This window comes from Pyrgilauda ruficollis, unplaced genomic scaffold, assembly GCF_017590135.1.
Source record: "Pyrgilauda ruficollis isolate IOZ18807 unplaced genomic scaffold, ASM1759013v1 scaffold16, whole genome shotgun sequence".
In the NCBI taxonomy this organism is placed as follows: Eukaryota; Metazoa; Chordata; class Aves; order Passeriformes; family Passeridae; genus Pyrgilauda; species Pyrgilauda ruficollis.
Window position 1 is genome coordinate 13,847,654 of NW_024514764.1, and position 25,189 is coordinate 13,872,842.

The 25,189-nt window shown below is 51.2% G+C and overlaps 2 protein-coding genes across 5 annotated transcripts in view; both read left to right on the forward strand.

The window, feature by feature from the left end:
• Nucleotides 1-7,099, forward strand: part of PIGQ (phosphatidylinositol glycan anchor biosynthesis class Q) — a 37,711-nt gene extending 30,612 nt beyond the window's left edge. For all 3 annotated transcript variants that reach the window (XM_041462372.1, XM_041462371.1, XM_041462373.1), the window contains one exon: nucleotides 2,651-7,099. In XM_041462372.1, the coding sequence (XP_041318306.1) occupies nucleotides 2,651-2,803 (153 nt within the window). In that variant the 3' untranslated portion in view covers nucleotides 2,804-7,099. The remainder of the gene's footprint in view (nucleotides 1-2,650) is intronic.
• A 2,794-nt stretch (nucleotides 7,100-9,893) lies between these two features.
• RAB40C (RAB40C, member RAS oncogene family) overlaps nucleotides 9,894-25,189 on the forward strand; it is a 36,774-nt gene continuing 21,478 nt past the window's right edge. The window contains exons 1-2 of one of the 2 annotated variants that reach the window (XM_041462534.1): nucleotides 9,894-10,034; nucleotides 10,239-10,502. In XM_041462534.1, coding sequence (XP_041318468.1) covers nucleotides 10,349-10,502 — 154 coding nt within the window. In that variant the 5' untranslated portion in view covers nucleotides 9,894-10,034; nucleotides 10,239-10,348. The other variant, XM_041462533.1, reaches the window with a different exon arrangement.

The following is a 25,189-nucleotide window of genomic DNA, read 5'->3' on the forward strand; positions in this document are numbered from 1 at the left end:
AGCTGTCCTGTGGGTCACTGGGAATGGATTAGAAATCAATAGTGCTGGCTTTGAGCATTCCCAACCAGCTCCTGGTTCAGCCAAGGGATTATTTTTTATTTTTAAGGTAGTGCCTCTGGAATGCAAAGTCCAGACCCTGGAGGGGGGCAGAGGGTGGGGGATGATATTTCCATTTCACATGCTACTCAATATTCTTCAGGAAGTCTTACATAGGTCAGTATTTTCATTAGTGTTTAAAGTAATTTCTTTTTGGTGCACAAGAAGAAATATTTCTGGCAGTGTGGCACAACTGAACTGATAGCCCAGGGAGAAAACTGGCTTTAAACTGAAGGAGGGCAGGTCTGGAGTAGATAATAGGAAAAAATTCTTCCCTGTGAGAGTGGGCAGGCCCTGGCACAGGGTGCCCAGAGAAGCTGTGGCTGCCCCTGGATCTCTGGCAGTGTCCAAGACCAGGTTGGACACTGAGGCTTGGAAGCAGCCCGGGCTAGTGGGAGGTGTCCTTGCCCATGGCAGAGGTGCAACAAGGTTCCTTCCAACCCAAACAGTCTGAGATTCTGGGATTCTAGATCACAATGAGTTTGATCCATTCATGTACCTTCTGCTGAAAGTCTCATCTTCTCCAGCAATTGCTTTGGAAAGGGTTAAACAGCAGAGAAAGGGAAAAGGGAACAGCTCCATTAGGATGGATATTCTAGCAGGGTTTATTATAGCTTTGACCTACAGAACGTTCATAAGGAGAACAAATATGGCCTCTTCACTAATCATGAGTTTTTCCTGTTTGCCTCCATTTGTACCAGTAGAGGCAGGGACCTGAATTGCTTTGGGTGTAAGAAGCCGTGGTTATTACAGTGGCCAGTGCTACCCCTGGGTGCCACCACTCCACCCAGAGATGCTTCTCAACAAGAAATGTTGTGTGCAGACCTTGCAGCCCACACAGCTAATAGCCAAAGCAGCACACGCTGTGCCTCTCCCTTGTAGAGCAGCAGTTCCTGTCCTCCTCCCCAGCATGTTTGCACTTCAGACACACTGCTTTGCCTACAGCTGAGGAAATGGGCAGAAATAGTTACTCGGGTTTTACAGCTGTTAGTGCTGGGGACAGGTTTCTTTGGCCTTCTCCCCTCCCCCATGTTTATTCTATTTTATAATTTTCCCTGCAAGCAGCTGCCCTGGCCTTTTTCCTAAACTTCCTATAGATGATTCTGTGTACAGGCATTTCCCCCTTCTGCTTGAGCACTCTTGTACTTTGAAACTAATTTGACAAAGATCTCCAGGATTAGTTCTAATGAGCTCTTAGCTCAATCCCACTTTCCAAGAGCCCCATCTCTGTAGGCACTGGGGGTTCATCCCTCACCACTCCATGAGCTCCAAGCAGCTGAAGAAAGCTGGTGGCACAGGCAGACTCCCAGAAACCCCGATGCTTTTTAGTGGGCAAAAAAAAATATTCAGCTTTGACCAAGTAGTGACTCTGTGCATGGGTTTGCTGTCTCTCTTTCCTTTTGAGGCTAGATTCTGTGCTGTGAATTGCAGTCTCCTTTCCCAGAGCTGCTAGGTTGGTTCCAGCAGAGCTGAACCCTTTTGCTAGAGAAGGATGTCCTTCCATTTCTCTCCACTGACCAAGCTTTCCCTGCCTCTGGAAGCCCCCACCCCTGGGCATCTCTCATGGTCTGAGCCCCATCATTTCTGTGCCATCTTTTTTGGTCCTTTGGAGGCTGTGCTGTGCATCCTTTTCATGCCACACTGGATCCATCTTGTGGACTTCACCTGTCTTTCTACCCTGAGTGCTTCACTGGGATGAGCATTTCAAAGGTCTGTCATGCTTCTGTCACCCCTTGTACAGTAAATGTGTCTGTTCATATCCCTATCTTCAAAAGGTCAATGCAGCAGCTGGGGACCATGGACAGAACTTTTGTAGGCACAGACTTGGGGTGGTGATTGAAGTCAAATTAAAAAAGATTAACTCAGCCAAGAAGACTTAATTGAAAATGATAATGAGGAGCTCTGTGGTGTGATCCTGTTGTGCTGGAACTTGGTTCCACTGGGTGGTTTCGGGTGATACCAGGTTTAACTTCACACACAGCTGTGGCTGAGGGCTCATAACAGGTACAGCTAAATTCCAGAGGAGTTCCTGGAGTCCCAGTGCATCCCCAGTGCAGTACTAGACGTTGATTTAAATTAGATATTAGGAAACATTTCTTCACAGGAAGGGTGGTGAGACGCTGGCACAGCTGCCCAGGGCAGTGGCGGAATCACCGTCCCTGGAGATGTTCACGAGCAGTGTGGATGTGGCATTTGGGGACATGGGCTTTGGCAGTGCTGGGTTAAGGGTTGGGCATAATGATCTTTAAGGTCTTTTCCAAACTAAAAAATTCCATGACTCTGTGATTCTGTTGCTGTCTGCTGTCTCTCCAGCCACTGTCCCTGCACTCTGGTGTGTAACACACTCCCCTCTCATTCCCCCAGCTCTCATGCTGGTTCTTGTCTGCTCCTCTGCTTGGGAATGATTCTAGTAACACCCCTTGCCAAGCAATTTGTTAATGCTGGGGGATGTTGGAGAAGGATAAACAGCCTTAGCAAGCCAGGGAGGGATTCTGTGCTGTGTGAGGAGCAGGACTGATGCTTCCCTTGCTGCTGTCCCTCTTCCTCCACACAGATCAACCCCCTGTCCTATGGAGGTGTGGTCCAGACGTACAGACTGCCCACCTACAGCTGCTATCCCAGGGACTCCTGGGCATCTCTCTGCAAGAAACTGTTCCTTGGAGAGCTCATCTACCCTTGGAAACACAAAGGAGACAAGCAGAACTAAAGACAGTGGAAGAACTTAGGAACTTGACCTGAAAAACATACTGACTCCTAATGCTTTGGGACCAAAGGCTGCTCAGAGCCAGCAACTGCTCCATCCCTTTAAATAGATTTTGGTAACATAGGAAGGGCTGAATTTTTAAAGGCAAGTATTTTTAAATATTATTTTTCTCTTTCCCTACACTGTGTTTGTATATTATGCTAATGATTATTTTGGAAGCAAAAGGTTAAACCCATCAGTGCCTCATGAAACCAGCACTCAGTGTCGTGGAGGGAGCAGCTCCCAAATGGTTTGGTGATGAATTTCTCCTTCCATGTCAGCTCACAGGGCCATAGCAAATCAGCACCTCAGGTGGTTCAGAGCCACAATGCTGTGGTGCCTTCAGCCAGAGCATGTTTTGGATATTTTATGCTTCAGCCCTCAAGCCAGCTGATCAAAACCATGTGGAGAATCAGGTCGTGGAGTCCTGCACTGAAAACTATTCAGCTGGGTGTCTGAGTTCATGGGATATTTATTAATTTCTTTTGAGGAAGGCTTGCACTCACCCTCGCTGCAGTACCAGAGGTGTTGGAAGGGCAAGGCTGGAGGATCAGCAGCACAATCTGTTTTATCATGATTTGTGATTTCTCTTAGGAGAGTAGTTTGCTTTGGATACATTTCCGAGGTGCATGAGTGCTTGGCTTTCCATGTTCTGGTCTGATTTTGATGTGTCTCCTATTCTCTCTCTTGGAAAGGGTGCCTGTGCACTGGAGGATGTCCCACTGTCAAATTTAAACACAGTCCTTACCCAAAATACACTTCCTCCAGCTCTGCTCATTCCTCTACCCCAACTCAAACAAGGAGTCAGTGTCACTGTACCCTGCCTTTTGCACTGGCACGTGAGGGCTGTGCTGCATCCTGCCCCTTTTCCCCTGGCTGGCCAAGGAACCAAGGATGGAGGAGGAAGAGGAGAAAGTGCAGTGGCTGCAGTGCCCAGCCCTTCTCTGGATGGCTGCCTCCGTACTCCAGTGGGCATTGGCAGGGCAAGGTGCCCTGAGGCTTTAGCAGCCTTCAGTCAGCGCTGCCAGCAAGAGGTCAGGGTTCCTACCCCGGCCCTGTGTCTCATCCATGTGCTGGCAGCTGTCACAGAAGAGAAGGGGTATGCCCCCCGCTGCTTTAGGACATCCCTGGCCAGATCTATTTGGGTTGTCTGGAGCTGCTGAAAGCCCCTCATGGTGCAGTCACTGCCTCTACATAGCCTGAGCAGGAGAAAAGGAAGCTCTGCAGGCAGGTGCATGGTCCAGACATTCCTTAGCAGGCAAAGCTCCAAGGCCTTTGAGGTTTCTTAGGAACATGTGAGGGAGGCAGGACTACATGGGCAATACACTGCTCACCCTGAGCCAGGGCAAATCACTGGGGAAAGCCAGTGTGGCAAAGCCCCCTTCACCATCTGCCATTGCAGGCTCTGGCTGGAACACCCCTGCCTGCAGAAACTGCAGAGAGCTTGTTCTTTGATGATCTGTGCTTAAAACTCCTGTGCAGCATCTTCTTGTCTTGGAATGATCACTACCTGAGGAATTCTCTGCACTCCAGGTGGGAATAACTGCAGGCTGTGATGCATTTAGTGGATGAATGGTCTAAATAACATTTTCACTTCAGCTGAAGTCAGAGTCATGAGCCCCATCCTCACCTGGCACTGAGCAGAGCAGGTTTACACCTTACCTCCTCATCTTTCCCGTGGAGCTCCTAAATGATATCCCCTGGTTCCTCCCACGCCTGCAGTTCAGTTTGCTGACTGCTGTGAGAAACTTTGTTATTTTTGATCTTGTGAAAGTGGCTAATATCCTGGCTTTTAAAATCTTTCTGTGGGACCGGACAGTTCATGATGGTCCTAGTCATCCTTAGGGTTCAAATGCCATGATAGCCCCAGTGACAGCGCAGAGCCATGAAAACCAGCAACTGTGACCTTGCTACTGGGAACCTGCCAGATGTATCAGATGTTCCAGTGTCGGGTTTGTTTACTAAAGGCTGATACTGACTCTGGGGTGGGGAAATACCAAACCAAGAAAAACCTCCTCCTCAAACCTGAGATCCTGACTCTTCTGCAACAGAGAACCTTGAGCAGCCCAGCTGGGCAGTGGCAGCTCCTTGTGGTTGCAGTTCTGTGTCACCCAGAGCTGGTGCCTGAGCTGCCTCTCTGCTCCTTGCACTGGGTGTTCTCCTTGCCTGCAGTGGTATCTGAGCATCTGAGTTGCTTCTGCTGGATGTTTGCCACGTCTCTCCTCTTCCTTTCCAGTCCCTGCTGAAAGAGTCTTCCCCCACCCTTTTCCGACTCTGTACAGAGACATTACAACAGTGTAGCAGAGCAGACATCCTGCTCAAGAGCACTTGACCTTATGTCATCTCTCTAATTAGAAGTTAGGATCAGCCTCATCTTCCACGGCAGCACAGACTGGCCCAGTGCTGGCATTTCCTCAGGGAAGAGGCTGCTGGTAAGGCTCTGGCTCTGATTTATCCTCAGATCCATATTATCCAGAGCAGCCTTTGGATGAGAGGTAGTTAAAAATTCCAGATCTCCCATTCCTGCCACGCACCCCTTATAGCAGGCAGCAAGCAGGCTTTGCCAGCCATCAGACAAAGACTCTAATCTTAAGGACTTTTTTTAATACTGCATTTTCTTATTATTATTTCTCCCACCTTTTGGTTCCAGTGCTGCCACAAACCCCTTCTTTACTTAGGCAGGGGGTTTGTGAAGGAAAATGTGATTCACTGTGTGAAAAACTCTATCCTGAAGAGAAATTCTGCCTTGGAGAAATATTTTCTTCCCCTAACCAGGACTGATGATGCTGAAAGGAAACCTCAGTAATTACACTGCACTGAAAGCTCTGGTTATGGGTTTGGGAGTTTTCCCTGATGCTGCAGCTGGACTGGGCCCTGTTCAGGCCCACACAAAGACTGTTGCAAAATGTACAATCCATACGTTGACTTCCAGCAGTGTAAGGAAAATCTGCATTTCACCCTGCAGAGAACGAGCTGCTTTCCTTCTGCCCTGTGCTGCCTCTTCCTGCTGCTCCAACACCATTTTCTTGCTTAACCCTATCCCTCAGTGATTTAGCCTTTATGCTTAGACCTGCTGGTCACACCATCACAGGAAGCTGCTGGAGGTTGTGAACCTCTGGTCCAGCCCCTGCTCATGCAGGGCCACCCAAGGTTGGTTGCCCAGGACCGTGTCCAGATGGCTTTGGGATATCTCCAAGGATGGCAGCTCCAACCCCTCCCTGGACAACCTGTGCCAGTGGTTGATCACCCCCACAGTGAAAAGGTGTTCTCTGCTCTCAGGCAGAGTTTGATGTGTTTCAGTTCATGACCCTTGTCCTTGTGTTGTGCAGAGCTCAGCGACACCAGAACTCAGATTGCCTCAGTGAATGTGAATATTAGCAGTCCTGTGTCATCTCTGCTCCTGTTCCCCCTCTTCAGGCACTGCTCAGCAACCCCTTTGCCTTTTGGGGGATAAAGCCTTGGTGAGGGGGGATTGCCTGTGCATTGACTCAGATCCCTTACCTGCTCCTTGGTCCTTTTCTGGACTTGGTAACAGAGAGCCCTTTCTCTCCTGCCTGTGCTGAGCTCACAGTGGGAGCTCTGGGGGCTTGGGCAGCAGCACCCCAAACCTGGCAGAGTCCAGGTCTGCAGGGTCAGGGAAGAGCCCAAGTGTGGAGCCCTGGGGCTCTGCAGAGTGAGTGTGCTGTGCACACACAGGGGACAGGTCTGGATCTCAGCTGATCTCCCACATGACAGGAGGCCACAGGGCTTCCCAGCTGGATTGGGAGTTTTGGGTGCAGGATAAACATGTTCAGAGCAATCCAAGTCCTGTGTGGGCAGCTGATCTGCCTTCCTGCATGAGAACTGAGTGCCCACCACCTTTGCCTCTGGCTCACCATTTTGCATTAGGGGTTGCTGCAAGAGTCTGTCACCTTTTCCTCCAGCCCTTAGCCACGCCTGGGCCTCAAGCCAGGAAAGCTCAGACTCCCCATTTACCATCTCAGCAAGCTAAATATGAGGAGTGTCCCTGCACTGATGAGTGCTGCAGGTTACAGAACACCCCCCTGCATTCCCAGGCAGGTACTGGGGCTGGGAGCAGTGGAGGTGTTTGGGAGAAGCTGCAGAACCCAGGCCCAGCTCAGGGCAGGGACAGGCTGCAGCTCCTCTGCCATCCACTGTTATTTAACATCTGTCACTGGGGAAGTTCGTGAGAACTTCACAGTTCTTGTAATCAATCCTCCTCACAATGTTTTCTGGTTTTGAGTAAAGTATTATAAAAGAGCACTGACTCATTGAGAGTTTCATTAAAAGTGTGTGAGTGTTTGTGAGTGAGGTTTGGCAAGGAAGTTAAAAGCCACTGTGCATTTCTCCTTCCCTCACGTGAGCCACCAGGCGTTCAGCAGGAGCAAAGTGCTCCCACAGCAGTGACAGAGTGTTTGTTTGAAATGTCACCACTACCCCAGCTGAAGGTGACTTCCTTCCCACTGCAGCCCTGATGTGAAACGCAGCCTGCTGATGTGAAACACAGGCCAGTCCCGTGCACCAGTGCAGGAACAAGACCTGGCTCAGGAGCCACACTGGCTTCAGGCTCATCACAGCTCCAGTTCTGCAGGCAGGAGTGCTGTCAGCAGCACAGGGACGGGCAGGGTGGCTCAGCTGATCCAGGCAGGCTGTTCATCCCCATCCCAGGGCCTGGCTGGGCAGCTCCCAAACCTCTGCTCTCACACACGGGTATTTCAGCATTTGTCCAGCTATACTCGTTCTGCCAAGGCCAAACCACAAAGCTTGTGCAAGGAGGATCCAATGAATGCCACCTCAGGCCGGGGGGATGGTTGAAGTGATGCTTCTCCAGCTCTGGGTGTTCTGTGATCCAGAGAGGGGTTCCTTGGTCCATGTGGTGTGTTCAGTGTCAGGGGCAGGACAGGGGACAGTCCTCTGCAGCACAGCACAATCCAAGCAGCAGCCCAAGCTGGGCCTGGGAGTGACAGGTCCTTCTGGCCACTCCTTCCCTCCTCACAGCAGAGCAGTCACTCCCTTGAATTCCATCCTGTTCTCCTTTTCCCTCTCCCAGCTGAATGCACGGCTGTGACAAAGTCCCCACATTGCAGCAAGCCCTGCCAAGGTCACTCCTCTGCCAGGAGCCTCTGCCAGGATTGCCCCTCTCCCTCTGCCTCCCACTTCTTGCAACAATTCCCACCTGTCTGGACTCTGTTTGGTTTCCACCATCCCACCAAAGACAAGAGAAATCCCTGGAATGATTTGGGAGTTTTTGGCTGGCCCTGTGGAGCAGCAGGACCGAGACCCAGAGGCTGAGAAAAGAGAGATAAAATGGAGGAGATTCCTGCACATCATCCTTCTGTCCACTTGCACTGCTCTGGATCCAACGGGCTGTTGGACAGAAATGAAGCTTTTCTCACCTCCTGGTGAAAACAAACATCCCCAGTCCCCCCTCTCTCCTTCCCCTGCTCTGCTCCCCAGGCTGTGCCCTGGGTGGATGTCTCTCCACAGGCTTTACCTTCCAAGCCCCTTTACTCTGGGAATGCAGTGGCCAGGAATGGACAAGAGGACATTTGCTCTTTGGATTTGTTTTAGCTGCTCTTTTGTTTTCCTCTGTCAGTGCTCTCACTGTGCTTGGCAGCAGCCTTGGGAGCTGGGAGAGGGCACAGAGTGGAGAAGCCAAACGGAGCAGCTGAGGGTGAGGACCCCCTTGGCCCACAGGACACAAACCCCTCACCAGAACAGGCCTACAAAGGAATCCACAGCTCGTGGCTCCAGGGCAGCACAGGAGCTCGAGCCCTCAGGCTGTGGGAGAGGAGAGGGAACCAGGCTGAAACCACCGAGGAGGGGGCAGCCCCCCCTCCCTGTGACTGGGGAGGGAACAACTCTGGAGAGTCCAGCTGCCATGGCAGGGGTGGCACTGGTTGGTCTTTGAGGTCCCCTCCAGCACAAACCATTCTGTGACTCTATGAAAACATCCCCCTCAAACCATGCCCTCTCCCTGTCCATGAGTGACCCTGCCCTGCCCTTCAGTCCTTCCCAGGGCTCTCTGGCACGAGCAGCCACCAGAACTCCTCGAGGAGCTGCAGGATCCTTGCAGGCTGAGGGGTACCTGTGGCGCTGGCAGGCCTGGGGCACGTGGGTCATTGAAATGGGATTCACTGGAGGCAGCAGGCTGGGAACATGGCTGGTGAAATGCCCAACTCTGGAAAGATGTGCAGGATGCTTTGTTCAGCACAGGGATTTGTCAGCAATGATGGCAGGGAGAGGATCTTCCACACCTTCCCATTGGGAATCCCCTGGGATTGGGTTTGGGAGTGGTTCCTCAGGGATGTCAGGCCAATGCCAAGGGATTCCAGCGGAGAACATCCAGGAGCCCTGGGTACAGGCTCAGCCTGGCACCCACAGCCCCACTGCCATCCCCATTCCCTGGGGACATGCTGGATGTCACCATGGCTGCCCCCTGCCCCACCGACAATGGGGTGCACACACCTCCCACCCCAAGAACCCACTGCCTGCCATAAAATGGATGCTCACCCACCTGGATGCCCCCCAAATTGTGGGCACCTCTCTTTCTGGATGCCCACCCCATATCTGGAGGAAGACACCTGTATGCCCTCCCACCTGGACATCTCTCACACCTGGTTGTCCCCAAATCCTGGTTGCCACCTCTTCTTGGATGCCCCACACATCTGGATGCACCCCCATCTATGTGCCCCTCCCATCTGGATGCTCAGCCCACATCTGGATGCCCCCCCTTCCTGGATGACACCTGGGCGCCCCGCACACACGGATATTCCCCAGTCCCGATCCCCAATCACGATTCTGCAATCCCGGTTCTGCAATCCCGATCCCCAATCCCAATCCCGATCCCGATCCCCAATCCCGGGCGCCTCTCCCCACGTCGGGCGCTCCCCCGCCCGACTCGCTATCCCATCATGCCCCGCTTCCCGCAAGGCACGCCGGGAATTGTATTCCTCAGCCTCCCAGCCGTCCGCTGGTCCTGCCCCCTGAGCTCTCAGGGGCGCGTCGGGGCGGGGCGCTTCTGATTGACGTGTGACTAAGCCTGTGGAAGTGGCGGATTTTTGGGGGAGGCGGGGCCGCCTCTGATTGACGCAGGCTTTAGCCTATGGGAGCGGCGAGAGCGGGGCCGAGGCACCGCCTGGGCTCGGGCGGACGCGGCGCGTCCGTGAGGCGGGGGCGGCCCTGCCCGGCTGAGGTGGGTGGCGGGACCGGAGCTGGGGCTGACCTGGCGCGGTGCTGCGGCCCGGCGGGGCGGAGCGGGCTCGGGGCCCGGTGGGGCGGCGGCGCTTTGTGCGAGTGGGAGGGCGGAGCGGAGCCGTGTCAGCGGCGGGGGCGCTGCGGGGCCGGGCCGGGCCGGGCCCTTCCTCCGCCTTCTCCTCCTCCTCCTCCTCCGCCGCAGGTCCCAGCGCGGCCCCGGCGGAAGATGCGCGGCCGGCGGTGAGCGGCGCCGGGGCAGAGGCCGCAGCCCGAGGCTGGCGGGCGGAGGATGCGGGCCGGGCCGCCCCGCCGATGAGAGGCAGGATGGGCACCCAGGGCAGTCCGGTGAAGAGCTACGATTACCTGCTCAAGTTCCTGCTGGTGGGCGACAGCGACGTGGGGAAGGGGGAGATCCTGGAGAGCCTGCAGGACGGCGCCTCCGAGTCCCCCTACGCCTACAGCAACGGTAAGAGGGGCCGGGGGGAACCGGGCCGCAGGACCCCCATCGCTGTCACACCCCTATCGCTGTCACCTCCCCCCGGCATTGCTGTCACCCGCATCCCGCGGGGACCCCCGAGGGCCGTCACCCCAGCGCCGAGCTGGCGGGCAGGGAGGGGTTGTTTTGCTTTTTCCTTTGTTTTTGGGGTTTTTTTGTTGGTTTTTTTTCATTAACTGGGAGCGCAGCGCGTGGCAGGCAGATCAGAGGCCTCCCGAGCTCTTTGAAATGCCCCAAATCTGGAGGAGAATGTGGGCAGAGGGGCTGGTGTCTGATGTAATCCCTGGATGCACAGCCGGACCCTTCCCAAGCGGTCCCGCTCGCAAGGCAGGACTGTCCTCCCTCTCCCCGGCTGCCACAAGGACCGAGCCGTTCCCAGAGGAAGCAGGGGCTGTAACAAAAGAACTGGAGCCTGATTGCCAGCCCAGAGCCGCTCTGGCTCGGTGGCTGTACCGGGAGCGGCCGGGTTGGCTGCTCCACCTCCTGCCAGCGTCGAGGTTCCTAATGGAGCCCATGACAGACCATTAACTACGGTATCACAAGACCGTAATTAAGAGCCAAGGAGTAGCGCTGTGCATTTCCTGCAGTTACGGTGTAGCACGGCCTGGCGGGGTGCGGGTCCTGCTGTGGGTGTCAGTCTGTCATCCTTCCCCCTCCTCCGTGCACAGTAACATCCCCAAGGGCTCAGACCCTGCATCATCGCTGCAGCCTAGGGCAGGAGCAGGTAGTGCCGGGTTTTGCCTGTATCAGGAACCTGAGGGAATCGGGAGCTCCTTGGTGCTCTGCACTGGCCAAATTTGGAGTGTGCACAGTGGTGGGGCTCCGACCACACTCGGTCCTTGGAGCTACCACCAGCTCCCCAGGAGCTGATGCAAATGCACACCTGCTCCACAGGGATTTACGGGGAGGTGGTGACTCAGATGTGGAGCTGCCTGTGAAATGAGAGCAGCGCTTCAGGAAGGAGAAGGCTTTGCTATCGTTCATCTCCTCGGGTGTCTGGCTGGGCTGGTGTGGTTTGCCTTTGAGGAGGTGCTGGGCGCTTCAGAGCTTCCCTGAAGAGAGTTTGTGTTTCTGGAGAACCTGCCTCACCTGGGAACTGTGGAACTGCTCTCTGGGGTTGGTGTTTACTATGCAGAGTGTAATGGGGTGGCTGTTTTAAGTGAAGTGTTACAGTTGGAATTGTCTCCTGATTGAAGTGGGTTTGAAGCAGAAAAGACAGGAGTAAGGAGTGAGTTGAGTGGGGTCTTTGGTATAGACATGGGACTCAAAGAACAGGGATTTTGGCTATGGCTATAGACCTTTTATCTCAGAACCCACTGTTTTGTAGCAACTAAATACCAGCATCTTTTCGTTGGAAAAAGAAACCTCAGTGAATAATTTCAGAACCTTCCCTTGTCCTCTGTGGGCAATTGAGCCCATTCCTAATTAGAGAATTAGGTCACATACTATTGTTTCACAGTAATATATGCTCTGATAGTCTCTGCTTCTGTTGAGGCGACGCACCTTTAGGATAATCAGCTGGAGTGGCTTTGATATCCAAGTGAATTTGATCCTGCTGATGCTGCTGACAGCCTTGGCAGTGGAACTCCCTGTGCCTCTGGCACAGCTGGGACGTGCTGACAGGGCATGCTGCTCCCCTGCCCTGACAGAGACCATCCCCTGAGCAAAGGCTCTTGGATTTTGGGAACAGCTCAAGCCTGGCATCCTCTTTGATGCATAGCTAATGCCATCCCTAATGCCATAACATGGAATGTTATGTGGAGGTTCTGTTTGTAAATCTACTTGTAAGCACGTTGTCCTCGTCCTCATCCCCTCCCAGATCCCACATCCCAGTTTTAAAATGAGTGTTGTGTCATCTTCCACTATTGTGGTCAGTGCAGAAAGCACAACTTGTGTGTGCTTTGGGCTGCTCTTGTGGTGGGGACCTCTCGTGTGCAGGTCAGGTCCCTGATCTTGGCAGGAAGGGGAGAGAGAGTGTTTGCCTTCTCTGTCTGCTTGGGGTCTGCTGCTTTTACTCTGTTGTGTGGAAACAGTTGTAAGCAGCCAGGTTTTGTGATGCAGAGTGGAATGGATTGTCCTTCCAGCTCAGGGGAGGCACACCCTTAGAAGTGAAGCTCTGTAAATGCAGCTCTGTATTTTAGCTGCTCTTACCCAGCCTATTAGAAAAGAGATCGAGGGATTCCTCTCTGCTCCGTGGGCATCTGGGTGTTGGATCAGCACACAGCTGAGAGATGAAAAGCCCTTTTTCTGTTGGATTTTAGGTGCTGTAAGCAGCTTCTGTCTGCCTGTGTCCAGTATCCGAGAGCCTGGGATGCAGTGGGAGCTGTGTCTGTCCTACAGCACCATAGGTGCTTCTGTCCCTCCTTTTTCAGGATCCCTGAACAGCAGTGTCACTTCTCAGCACAGCGTTGGAGCTTGGCACCTCATTCTAAATCGGGCACATCTTATATTAGCCCCTGCAGTTCCTGTGGTGCATAGCAAGGCCTCAGCAATGTCCTTTCTTTAAATTGCTGGCAAAATAAACCCACTCTGTGGGAGCAGAGGTTGTTACTCCTGGTACAGGAGGAGATGTGAGCGATGCCCTGACCATTGCTGCACCAAACTGTGAGGGCATGAGTATGGAGTTTCTAGTGACAAAAAGGTGGCATTTTGAGGAGGAAATTGACATCCAGTTGTCACTTGTGTGTTCCTTACTAGGTTTGTGCTGGCGCTTTCAATCTCCAGGAGCATCAGCCAAGCATGCTCCTCGTGAAGAGCAGGGAGTGTTGTTTTTGTCCTCTGGCTGGGTATTGTAACTGATTTGGACTTAGCTTTTGCTTTTTCTTGGCCATCCACAGAAGACCCTGAATTAAGCCTTCCTACTATTGTTTCGACAGGGAGAACATTTATGCTCTTTTGGGCTTCCAACGTTGTCCTTCTTCCCAGCTTTCACCCTCCCTTTCCCAAATCTGTAGTTGTGGAGGCAGGATGCTGTTCTTAGGGCCTCACTGCTGCTCTGGACAGCTGGAGGATCTCACCTGGGAACCAAAAATCCTGCATTTTCCCTGAATGCCCTCTGTGCTGTCAGTGCTGGCTCCTTCTCCCCAGGTGCAGGGAGGAGCTGCTCTGTGCCATGAGCCACAGGGTTATACCAGACTCAAGTGAAACTTGTGGATGAGTCCCCTGCACAGATCACTTTGGTCTTTAAACAACTGTCCTCATCCGTCCCCAAGTACTGAAGCAGGACAGAAATGTGTTGGTCACAGGGTGGTTTGGGACATGGATGTGGTGGAGCTGCACGTGAAAGTAGGGGCGGTGTGCGTGCCGTGCATTAGAGGCAAAGGCTGCTCCTCACCTGAGGGACCCGTGGCTTTGTCACCACCGTGTCACCCATCCACTCTCCAGTAGCTGGTTATTCATGTGCTGAAATGATCTCACCCAGCAGGTTTGTTGGCTTGCAGGAGCAGCCAGCCCTGAGCTGAGCCCTGGCTGAGTCGGGGCAGCTCTCTGTGCTCTGAGCGGGCCGGCGCTGCCCTGTGAGACAGTGCTGGTGCCCCAGGAACAGGGCCAGGGCTGGGCTCACCACACAGACCTGAGGGTGATGTGCTCCCTCCTCACATGATGGAGGGCTTTTTCTGTGGCTGCCTTCCCCCTCACCTGCTGCTGTTCCCACAGGAAAGCAGAAATGTGTGTTAGGGAGAGAGTAGAGCGTGTTTTGGAGCAGATGGCTTTGACTGGAAAGGGGGTGGATTTTTATTTTTATTTTCCCTGTCCTCAGCTTGTATTAAAAAAGTGATGAGGATGCAGCCAATGTCCTCACTCTGATCTTGCAATGAGCACACAAAAGCTGAAATGAGAGCCCTGCCCTGCACAGAGTTGGTGCTGACACCAGCCCCAATGCACTGAGCCCCAGCACCTCCTTTCAACGCTGTCCCTTGGCTGGGTTTTAGTACCTTTATTCAGGCACTGTCCTTAGGTGCTCTGTATCCCACTGCTATCCAGGCCCAAGGCAATGTCAGAGAAAAGGCACCTGAAGTGCTCAATGCAGTAGCTGCTCACGGGTTTTGTGGTTTAGGTGGAAACTGGATCTTTCCCAAGAACTCTTCCCCAACAGCAGAAGTGCAGGAATTCAGCTCCTGGGCAGCAGCAGCAGCAAGCCCACTAGGGCTGGGGGTTCCCTGCCAGGAGCAGGGGCTGGGGCAGTGCAGCTTCCTGCCCTTTCCCTGACCAGGAGGAACGGGAGAGGCAGCTGAAGACACTGCCCAGCCCTTGGAGGTGGTCGGTCCCTTCCAGCCACCACTGTTTGCCTGGGGGCTGATGTTAATTACCAGATTGTTTATTTCAGTGATCCACAACTTTGGATGTCTTTTCCCTCTGGTTGTTTCTGTGCAACTGTCTGAATCTGGAGATCCCTAAGATGTTTCTTTCAAGTCTTCCTTTACAGCAATTCCTTTCCTGATATGTCCTGTGACCCCTCAGGCACAGTGTACAACCAGAAACTCCCCTGGTAGTTCCATACCAGCCAGGGGATATAACCTGTCCCACAGCAGCATGCACAGGCGGGGAGAGAAGAGACACTTTTTGCCCTCCTCCTTGCTGCCGTGGAGGGCATGTGAAGGGATATTTCCCAGTGCTTCTGCTCCTTGCCTGCTGAGTTTCCAAGACGGACCATGGAGATGGTCTCTCGCTTCTGATCTGCAGCCTCTGTGGTGCTGCCGTTTGGCTGCAGGACCTGCGGTACTGGTTTACTTTTCACAGCCTTAAAAAGTGTGTAGCTGAGCAGCTCTGCTCTAAACTTGAGCTTGTGTAAGCACAGGACCTCTCCTCATACTGGCTCACCCTCCTGAGCAGACAAGAATTGCTGGGTGACCCCGTGTGCAGTAAAACCTCAGACACGGCCAGCACTGATATCGGTGGCACCTTCTGGGTATAGGCATGAGAGCTACAGGTGTTGAGCCCAGATTTCAGATGGCAGCTGAGTGCTCATCCTGGTGCTGCTGCACTGTCAGGGCTCTCTTTGGCATCAGCAGGGAGGGAAGCCTTGGTTCTGGTGCTGCTTTGCTGCCTCCTCCTCCTCACCTGACCGGTCCCACCCAACGCGTCCTGCTCTGCTGGAGCAGCACTGTCCCTGGCAATGGCAGACACGGGCTGGCTGCCCCACTGCTTCAGCTGCTGCTCACCCGTGCAAACTGCTCTTTGTTTTCTGGCAGGACTGTATTCTTTGGAATAATGTTTCAGTTTGAGGCTTTAGCACTCTGGTGCAAGGAAGATTGAGGCAAAGTGTTCCAAGTGCAGCCCAGCCATCACGTTCCTGTAGTGGCTGCACAAGTGATGTGCAGGAAATGTTTGAGCTGGACCGTGCTCGTTGTTCTGCTGGAAACCTCTTTGGATGGCTTGCAGAGTGCAGAGTATTGTTGCAGCAATTCCTGCTGTCTGCCAGCACTTGCATCAGTGTCCTTCAGGGATGTTCACTTCCCTGTCATCAGAGATGCAGAGCTGATCTCATCAGAGCAGGCAACTCAGAAACAGCTCCAGCATCTCTTATTTCTCCATTGTTTACTACATAACCTTTATGTGAAGAATGGTTCCAAAGATATAGTGCTGAACCTCCAGCTCTGCTTGTTGTGGGACTAACCAGCTGTGATTTAAACTTAAATTCCAAAACAAAGCCAACAAACAAAAAAATCCCCATCAAGCCAAAACCCAGCCCCCAAACCGAGAGTCTGGTAGGTTTGGTTTCTCTCTCCGGTCAGGATTAGAGGTGCACAGCAGTGTAGGTTGTTATGTGTGCAGAACTTCTGAGGAGGGTTGTGTTTTTGTTGGGGTTTTATAAAGCTGGGGACCTACTCTGCAAAGTTCTGGATTGCACTGCGGAGTTCTCATCACCTCTAATCCCGCTATAAAAGCTGTGCTTTTATGGCTGTTAACGTGTTCCAGAGCCCTGAGTGCACAAAGGTAATGTGATCTGAGCACTACAAAGCTGAAATGGGTGGAATGTTCTTCTAATAACTGGGATTAAAAGTTTCGCTGTGTTTTTTGTTTGTAAAAAGCAGGCAGGTTTTGCTCTCTCCAGATTCCACAACAAAATTGTCGACACCTCTCCTGGTGTGGAGGTTTTTGGGTGATTCAGTATTTAAGCTGCATAGGAAAGACCATGGAAATTAGTCTCCTCCTCCTCCTTCAGCTTTTGTTTCCAGCTGTTCCCTGACGTGTTTTCCTCTGCAGCCTCGCTCTCTCGGAACAGCAGAGCATCTTTCCATTGCACTTGAGAATAGCTATGCTCTGCACTGAGGCTTTGAGCTGTGGTTTTATAACCTTGCTGGTTAAAATCTGGTTTTCTTTCCCTTTGCTCCTCGCTGTTCCCTGGCACTCCAGCTCGAGCTCTAGAGGAGCATTATGTCATATCAATTCCTGTGTGATTGCAGGCACTGGAGGAGGAAGGAAGCTCCAAAGTGAAAACCTTCCGCTTTGTTTTGCTGAAGGGTTTTCTGTAAGGTGAGACTCACCTGAAAGAAAATTACCCTGAGGCACAGAGGGTGGTGGCTCAAGGCAAGAAACCTCCATCAAAGAGTCTGTTTGTTTCTGCAAAAGTTGTAGTAAATAGTAAGGTTGCAACATAGCTTGGAGATTGTTTGTTCCTATAGAGCTTCTATTTGCTGAAAGTATTTTTACGTAGCCACAGCTTTTTAGATTTTCTTCCTCTTTTCTGCTTCATCTTTGTTTAATTTCCATCGGCCCATTCTAGCTATTGTTAGATCATTTTAAAACTTTGACACCTGTTCTCCTATAACACCTGAAAGTCTTAATGTCCTATATGTTCTGTGCAGGATCAGGCATTGAATTGGGACAAAAGTCCTCATGTAATTCAAACATAATATTTGCTGCTTAAACCATCAGTGATTAAGAAGGAGTCAGGCAGAAAGGGGACACTGAAAGGCTGCATTTAAATGGCAATTTAACAATGGTTCTGAGCATCTTTGGGGCAACCTTTTAAATAAAATGCAGACTTTAAAAAAAAAAATTGGGGGGCGGGGGGGAGGTTTAACTTGTTTCCAGCCCAGCTGCTGGGTTCCTGGGCCCATTTGGGGGTTTTACTGTACCATTTGCCTCTCTGTGCAAGTGATTGGCCCTGCTCCCTGCTCAGTCCTGGACACAGAAATTACCCTGCCGTGTTTCCTTTGGTAGCAGCTGTAACAGCACCTGTAACAGGCCTTTTGCCCATGGTTCTGGAGTGGAGGCCAAGTGGACTGCAGACAGAACTAGATGGAAAAAACCCCAACCAAGCAATGAACAAAGAAAATGCAGCAACCCACCCCCTCACCCCATTTTGCCCATCGTTTATTTAATCTTAAATCCTCTCTTGTCCCAAGAGTTGTTATTTTTCTTACATTGTCAAACTGCCTGAGTAACTTGGTGGTAAAATCCGTCCAGGAAACTGCAGGCCTGTGCTGTGCCACAAGGAGATGAAACTCTGCAGGGTAGATCTTACCTGAGGACCTTACCTGTGGTGCTCACACTTGCCAGCAAATGTGTTTGCCATGGAACATCTCTGTGGGTGAGACACACTTGTGTTCTTGTAGGGCTCATCTGTATTAAAAGGCTAAAATTCAATACTTTCTTCTGTTTTAAAAATGTCAAATGCTGGCTTTTCCCTGGTGGCAGCAAAAGTGCTCCAGGGAGGCTGCCAGGGCAGCTGGAGTGAGATCTTTGTCCTGTAGGTCAGGAGGGGACCTGGGAGGCTCCAATTTGGGCTTGGAAAACCTGGTTTCAGGCTGGTGAGAGCTGCTGTGAGGCAGCAGAGTTTGTACAGGTGTGTCGTGAGGTGCTTGCTGTGCCAACAGGGCCAGTCCATCCTTCAAGGACAGGGAGGGAGAACTGAACACACCTGCCGTGCACTGCAAGTCATGTCTCTGGAGATTTGTTGTCATTGGTTTCACCTTTCTGTGTGCTGTTTCCAATGTTAGCAGCCATCCTGGTGCTTCCAACATGCAGCAGCCCTTTCCTGGCTGTGGTTGGTGCAGCGAGACCAAACTTGGGAGCTTGAGAAATTCCTGGGGAGTGGAATCTCTGTAGCTGTTCTGGGAACTCTGCAAGCGTCTGCTTAACCTGTCTACACCCAGCTTAAGGGCTGCAGCTGTCTCTGGGTGTTTGGGTGTGGAGCATGGGTCTGGAAATGCTGGGGTTTTGCTGGCAAAACCTGGAGATGCCAGAAGGGTGTGGATGGGGATCCCAGGGATGAGAGCCAGCCTCTGCAGGATCCCTAAGCAGGTGTGCCCCTGAGCCTGGCATGCGCCGTGCAGGCTGCCCAGGCATGGTGTGGGGATGCCACGAGGGTCTGATGCTGCAGAGCAGCATTTCCCTGCACAGTGTCCACAGAACTATAACTATGGAGGGATAGGATATTCCAAGTATTTTGGACAAATACTTGGGGTTTTTTGAGTGTTGGGGATTTTTTTGTCTCCAAGCATATCTTGATGTTTGTACGGTCATCCAGCAACAATGCAGACTGTTATGGTGCCCTCTGATTTCCCACACAGGCTGCCTTTGTTTCTGCGTGCAGCTGTGTAGTTTTTATGGAGATCTGAATTGCAAGGCATGAAGAAACTCTTTTGTTTGTTGTCGCTTCTGTGCATAAAATCATTCTTGATTTTCTTCTAAAGCACAAATCCACTTCACATCCCTGATTCTGGACTGACTTTGGACTGTTTCTGGGATTTTCCGGGTGTCTGCTGAAATTGTTGGAGCTTTAGGAACAGATTTGCTCCTGGCTTCAAATGCCATTTTCTGATGCAATTGTCCCCCTTAAGTGCGCCCAGAACAGAGTTCCTCTGTGTGAGAACCATATAGCTGCTGAAACGGTGCTGGGCTTGCAGCAGGCAGTGGACAAGTGAAATCTGCAAATCCGGCCTTCTTAGAGGTCTCCAAATCAATGTTTTCTTTTTGGCTGGTTGCAAAACCAAAAAAGCAATTATTTGCCAGAGATCCCGACCTCCAAGCCCTCTCAGCTGGAGATGAAGATGCCTGGGAACTGATGTGAGCAGACTTCCTGTGAAAAGCTTCCAGGCTAAATGGAAAACCCTCTCAGCTGAAATGAGGCGTCTGTGAATGGAAGATGGAGTATGTTTTTCAGGAGAAAATCTACAAGTCTGGGTAACTGCAGATAATTGAAAGGCGTTTCTTCTCTCTCTGTTTCAACACGTGTGTCTGTACGAGGTGCTTGGCAGCTCGTTGGGTTTCTCACAGAGCTGCCAAGCGCCGCAGCAGCTCCCCGGGGCTGGCGGAGCCGTGGGCTCTGCGTGGGGCTCCCCTCCTGCCCAGAGCAGCTCCTGCTCATCTGCCGCACACCGAAATAACGGGGAAGCTCTTGTTGCCTCCAGCGAGCGGTGCAGCGAGGGTGGATTGTGTGTGAGCTGCCGTGAGCAGGAGGGACGAAGGCAAGAGCAGGGGGCGGGCACGGTGCTGCTCTCCTTCACGCCCAGTGGCAAGCGAGACCTCCTGATCCTGTTCCCAAAGCTCAGCTACGGTGCAGGACAGGGTGACAGAGGTAAAATTGCTGACCTTCAGTCCCAGCTCTGCAGGCAGGAGCTGGGCTGTTTTGCTGTGGTGCTGTGGGTGACTTCTATCATCCTGCTCAAAACAGAATAGTGATACTGTGAAGTAAACCGTGACACTGAAAGGCACAGACCTGGGATGAATCCACCTATGTTTGGTTGACCCCTGTTGTTGGTGATGATAATTTGTTTCTCTCTTTAAAGAGTAGGTAATTGAATGCATGACTCAAAGGGATGAGCTCATGTGTTGTTTGGAAGGGATTTTTCCCGTGGCTCACAGCTCTGAGCTGACTAGTTAAATTGCTGCTGTTAATGTGCTGCTGTACACACTTTTTAAGGTTGGGTGACTTCATCAGTTGCTATTTGAATAGCTTGAATTCTCTTTTTTCATCTGTTACGTTGACGCCACATTTGCAACATCTGTTATGCTGTGCCTCATATCACATTTTTTCTGAACAATTTAGTATCACTTACAGATGACAGAGAGAGTAACTACTCCTCTAAGCTGGGGTGGAAGATAATGCACCTGTGGTATCTTCTTACAGATGTTTCTGTCTGTTTTTAAAGTGCTTGTGAAATTAGAGGATCTCAAGCCTGCATCTGTGGGTGCACGCATAACCTGGGTGCTGGCCCCAGCAGCTGCCTTCTGCCTGGGAGTGGGTTTGGTGTTGGATTAGTACACTTGGTTAAACCTGTTTGCTCTGAACATGCTTTCAGCAGCTCCTGGCCACCTGTGATTTCCATGCCAGTCTGCCTCGTTTGACTAGAAGTGATGCAACAAGTCCTCCTCTATCAGCTTTTGCCCACAAACAACCAATTCTGACAGGTGAATTCTGCCTTTTCCCTCACAGGCTGGTGAGGGCCTGTAAAAAAAACCAAAACAACAAAACCCTGAAGTAAAGACATTTTACACATTTACAGTATGTCCTGGCTTTGTATTTTGCTCTTGGAGCAATGTCCTGGGTTGGCTGTATGATGCTTGGTCACTGGCCTCAGTTGCTGTAGGTGACATTTCATGACCATCCCCACCATAAGCAGTTCTTAAACAAAAAGGTTCAGGGTGTGGGGTGTGGTGAGAGGGAGCAGTGAACCTGAACATGGTGTGGGGGGTGTTCCACTGCTGTCTTGTGGAATATGGTTCTGCCAGAAAATGAGTCCCAGGAGGTCAGTCCCACTCTGGTGTGAGGGAGAGCCACTGGAGAAGCTGGCGAGGTTGTATAGCCCTGGCTGTGTGGCAGGAACGTGCTGTGGAGCTGCTCTGGAGCAGCTCTGTCACTCTGGGCCCCAGCTTGTGTAATTCTCCCAGCACACCCCCAAAGCTGGGCACTGGGGGGGCTCTGCTGGAAGCTCTGCCTGTGGGTTGCCTGGCCCCTGTGGCTGGGGGACTGTTTCACCCTGAAACAACCTCACCAGGAGGGTGTCGTTTCAGGGCTTCTCTGAGCTCCTCTGCTGATGTCTGTGCTGTCCAGATTCCTGCTGTGAGCTCCATGTGTGAGTGTGGTTTGCTTGTGGAGGTGGTCTGGAGGCTTTGCCTTGGTTTTGGAGTGAGGATTTTGCATGCTGAAGACTGGAAGTGGTGGTGATGTTTTTAGTCCATAGCTGATCCGGAGCTATTATGCTCACCTTTTGGCCTCAATTTTGTGACCTCCCAGCACTTCTCCTCCCTCCTTTATTCTCTTGGACTTGTTGAGGAGGGGACTTAGCTGCATGTTGCTGCTTCTGCCTTTTCTTCATACTCAGGAAAGGATGGGGTTGCCTGGCCACTGGCTGCTCTCCCCCCACAGTGGTTCCAGCTTTCATGAGGATCTGGGCAGCCCCAGGTGGTGCCTGCACACACAGGGGCAAGGCTTTCTATGCCCCAGGTATATCAGTTGTGACTTGGAAAGGCATGGGTCATCTTGAGGAAGGACTAGTAACATCTTGAAAAGGTCTGGTAACATCTGTGACACCCAGGGACTTGGCAGAATAAACAAGGAGCCTTTGGACACTGCTTGGGTATCACTGGTGTTTGGGATAAATGAATTTTTGCATTAATGGCCTTATAGGGTGGACTTAGCAGAGCACAGAAGGGAGAAGGAGCACTGGAGAATTCCAGCACTGGAGAAGGAGCAGCTTCTGCACTATGTGCAGCACAGATTGTTTTTTCATTTTTTAATCCAGCAGGAAAGTTGGCACAGGCCCTTTGGAGGGAGAGGGAGGGACCTTTCAGCAGCTCGTGTCTTGCATATGCACCAGTAAGATGACAGCTAGTGTATGTGACAGAAAACATGCTGGTATGTCCCCAAAGGTGTGCCAGGGGACTGTGGCAGGAGGAGCCTGAGTGACTCCCAGCCAGGCTCTGCCAGCCCTTCAAGAGGACTCAGAGGAGGGGACACCCTGACCGGACCCTTCATGGGGATCCCTGGCTGGAAGGGACGGGGCAGTCACGCATGTTTATGTTCTCACAAAAATTCACAATTGCTGTGGTGTTCTTGGCATCCACAGCATTGACAAAACTGTTGGTAAGGTTTAAAATGAAATTTACCCATCCCTGCTTAGTCGCAGCTCCTGGAGTCCTTGGTGCTGAGAAGCTTCACCACAGATTCATCCTTGATATTTTCCTTTTGCAAACGCACAATAAAGGATTTGCAGTCCATTGACCCACTCTAAAGTGTTCCTTGGTGCTTATCTGCCTTTGTGGCAGTGAGAACATGCCTTTAAGCCCAGCTGCACACTGAGTGATTGTGGCTTTGATTCCTCCCTGTGTAGTAAGGAAGGGTTGTCACAACACAGGTTACAAATTCCTGGCTGGGTACTCTTGGTGTTGGCCTGTTTTATAATCGTGGCATGTCTTTGAATCTGTCAGCTCCTTGCTCTCAGAGCTCTGCATCCCTTTCTCCCGAGGCTCCTCTTTGGTGCCACGCAGCATGACCAGCCCTTCACAGCTGTGAGTTCACTGTGAAACCTCAGCAAGTTAAATATTTGATGTGTATTCTCTATGTTCTCATTCCAGCCCTGTGCTCTCCCCTCTTCCCAGCAGCCAGTGGTCAGTGTGGCACTAAACCTACAAACCTGTAGCGAGGCCTTTTAAGTGCCCCAGACCTTGTGCACTCAGCAGAGCTGATGACCTGTGAGCAAACAGAGGAGCCTGGGGGTCTTTGGGGGAAAATGCAACTTTTTCAGTTAGACATTTGTGGTGTGGTGGCTTCAGCTGCACTAATGACAATCACAAAACAAAGTCCATCACCAGGCTGGCTGGGTGAGGCACTGTGGTGACACAGTGAGTCTTTCTGGTGGCTTCTGGGCCAGTCTTAAGATTTCCCAGTCGAGCAGAGCATTTCTGTAGGGCTGTAAGAGGCACAGCTCACCTTTAGCCCTCTTCTGAGTGCTCAGATGCCATCAAGAGTTGCAGAATGCAGCGACTCTGACTTAATTATGTCTGTAGATAAAGGAACAATCCACTGAATTGCAGCATTAGTCAGGTAACAAAAGTCCAGTCAGTTTATCTTGTTTCTTATTTATATGATGCGTTGAGTAAAGGTTTGGCCTTGGTTCATCATCATTGCACACCTCCAGTTTTGCCTGTTGACCTTATGTATCTCTTTGCAAGCAGGTTGGTTATCTTCTTTTGAATTATAAATAAATTAAACCAAATTTAATTTTTAAAAGGAGGAAAAAAGCTGAGGTTGCATCATATAGCACGTGTCTGCAAGCTGGGAGAACTGAGTTTTAATGAAGTTAAAATAATGTGCACTGGTTTTTTTTTGTGGGTGTACTAACAGCGAGGTGGATTCCAAGCTCCCACAAGCAGAAAAGTTGTAAGAAACATGTAAGAAATGAGGTGGAAAAAGCATCTTTGGCCAATCTGACTCACACAAACTGGAAATGACTGCAAGTGACAAGGAGTCTCTCTCGGAAGGAAAGCAAGCTTTAAGTCTTAAAACTGTATCAATGTTTCACTTGAGTATATTGATTTATTTTTACTACTTTTTAATTTTTTTCCTTTGGAAAGAGATTTTTGAACATCACCTGGAATGTCTTTTGGCCCAGATTTGCGGATAAATTATGTTCTTCTTGGAGACACTGCAGATAGACAGTGGAGATGGTGCTAACAGCTTTTGGGGAAGGTCTCAGGAAAACCTGCTGATGGCTTGGTTAATGTGGGATGAGCCCTTCATCCCTTCATCCCTGGTTATACCATTGTGCTGTCTGTGTTAGGTGGGCCTTGGATCATTAGAGCATCCCTGGAGGAGGACACTTCATTTGGACCAATAACCAAAGAAGCAGTGTTGGCTCTGGCATTACCCTGGGAGCTGGAATCACCCTTCCCCCAGTGCAGCGGGGATCACCTTGGAGAGCTAAAGGGGGAAAGAGGCACATGCTGCTCTTAGGTTTTGCTCAAACCTGCCCTTTTTAAGGGGAGGTGCCCTTCTGGCCTCCACCCAGGTGTTAGGGCAGAGGCACCTGGTGAGTCTGCAACTGCAAACTTGTCTCCTTTTCTCTGAAACAAAGACCCACACAAAACCCAGAGGCCACCACGTTTCAGTAGTAAATATTTATAGAGCTTTGTTCACTTGAGCTGTTTAAAGCAATTTTCCTAAGAGATCAACCTCTTTAAAGGGAAAGCCTGAAATGCACATCTTCCTTGTGTTTCTCCCTTTTCCAGTGTGACTTCCAGATCCATGTACCTGCTTGAGCTGCTGCCTCCTCCTTTGTGTTTTACTGTCATGCAGGTGCAGAGCAGAAGCTTGGCAGAGTGAACATACACGTGTGTCCAAGCCATGAATTCCCGGGGGAAAGGGAACAGCCTGATATAAAGTAGTATCAAGTGCTGGGGAAAAGTTACCATTTCTCTTGGAGGGGTTTTACTTTTCCTATTCACATCAAGTGTCATCTTTTGAGTGAAAGCTTTAAGTAAGCTGAAGTTGGGTGTGGAGTTTCCAGGTGATACTGATGCAGTGTGTTGTGCTTAGCATGAGTAACTTGGAAGAGATCAGAGTTTCCTGTAACACATCCCATAGATTCCCATGGGAAAATTACTTGCCTTCTTAGGTTTTCCTTATAGCAACTGGCAAAAGAAAGAAAGAAAGGTTTGAGATTTCCCAGAACCTTGCCCAGGAGCACAAAACCCAGCTCCATGGAGGAGAA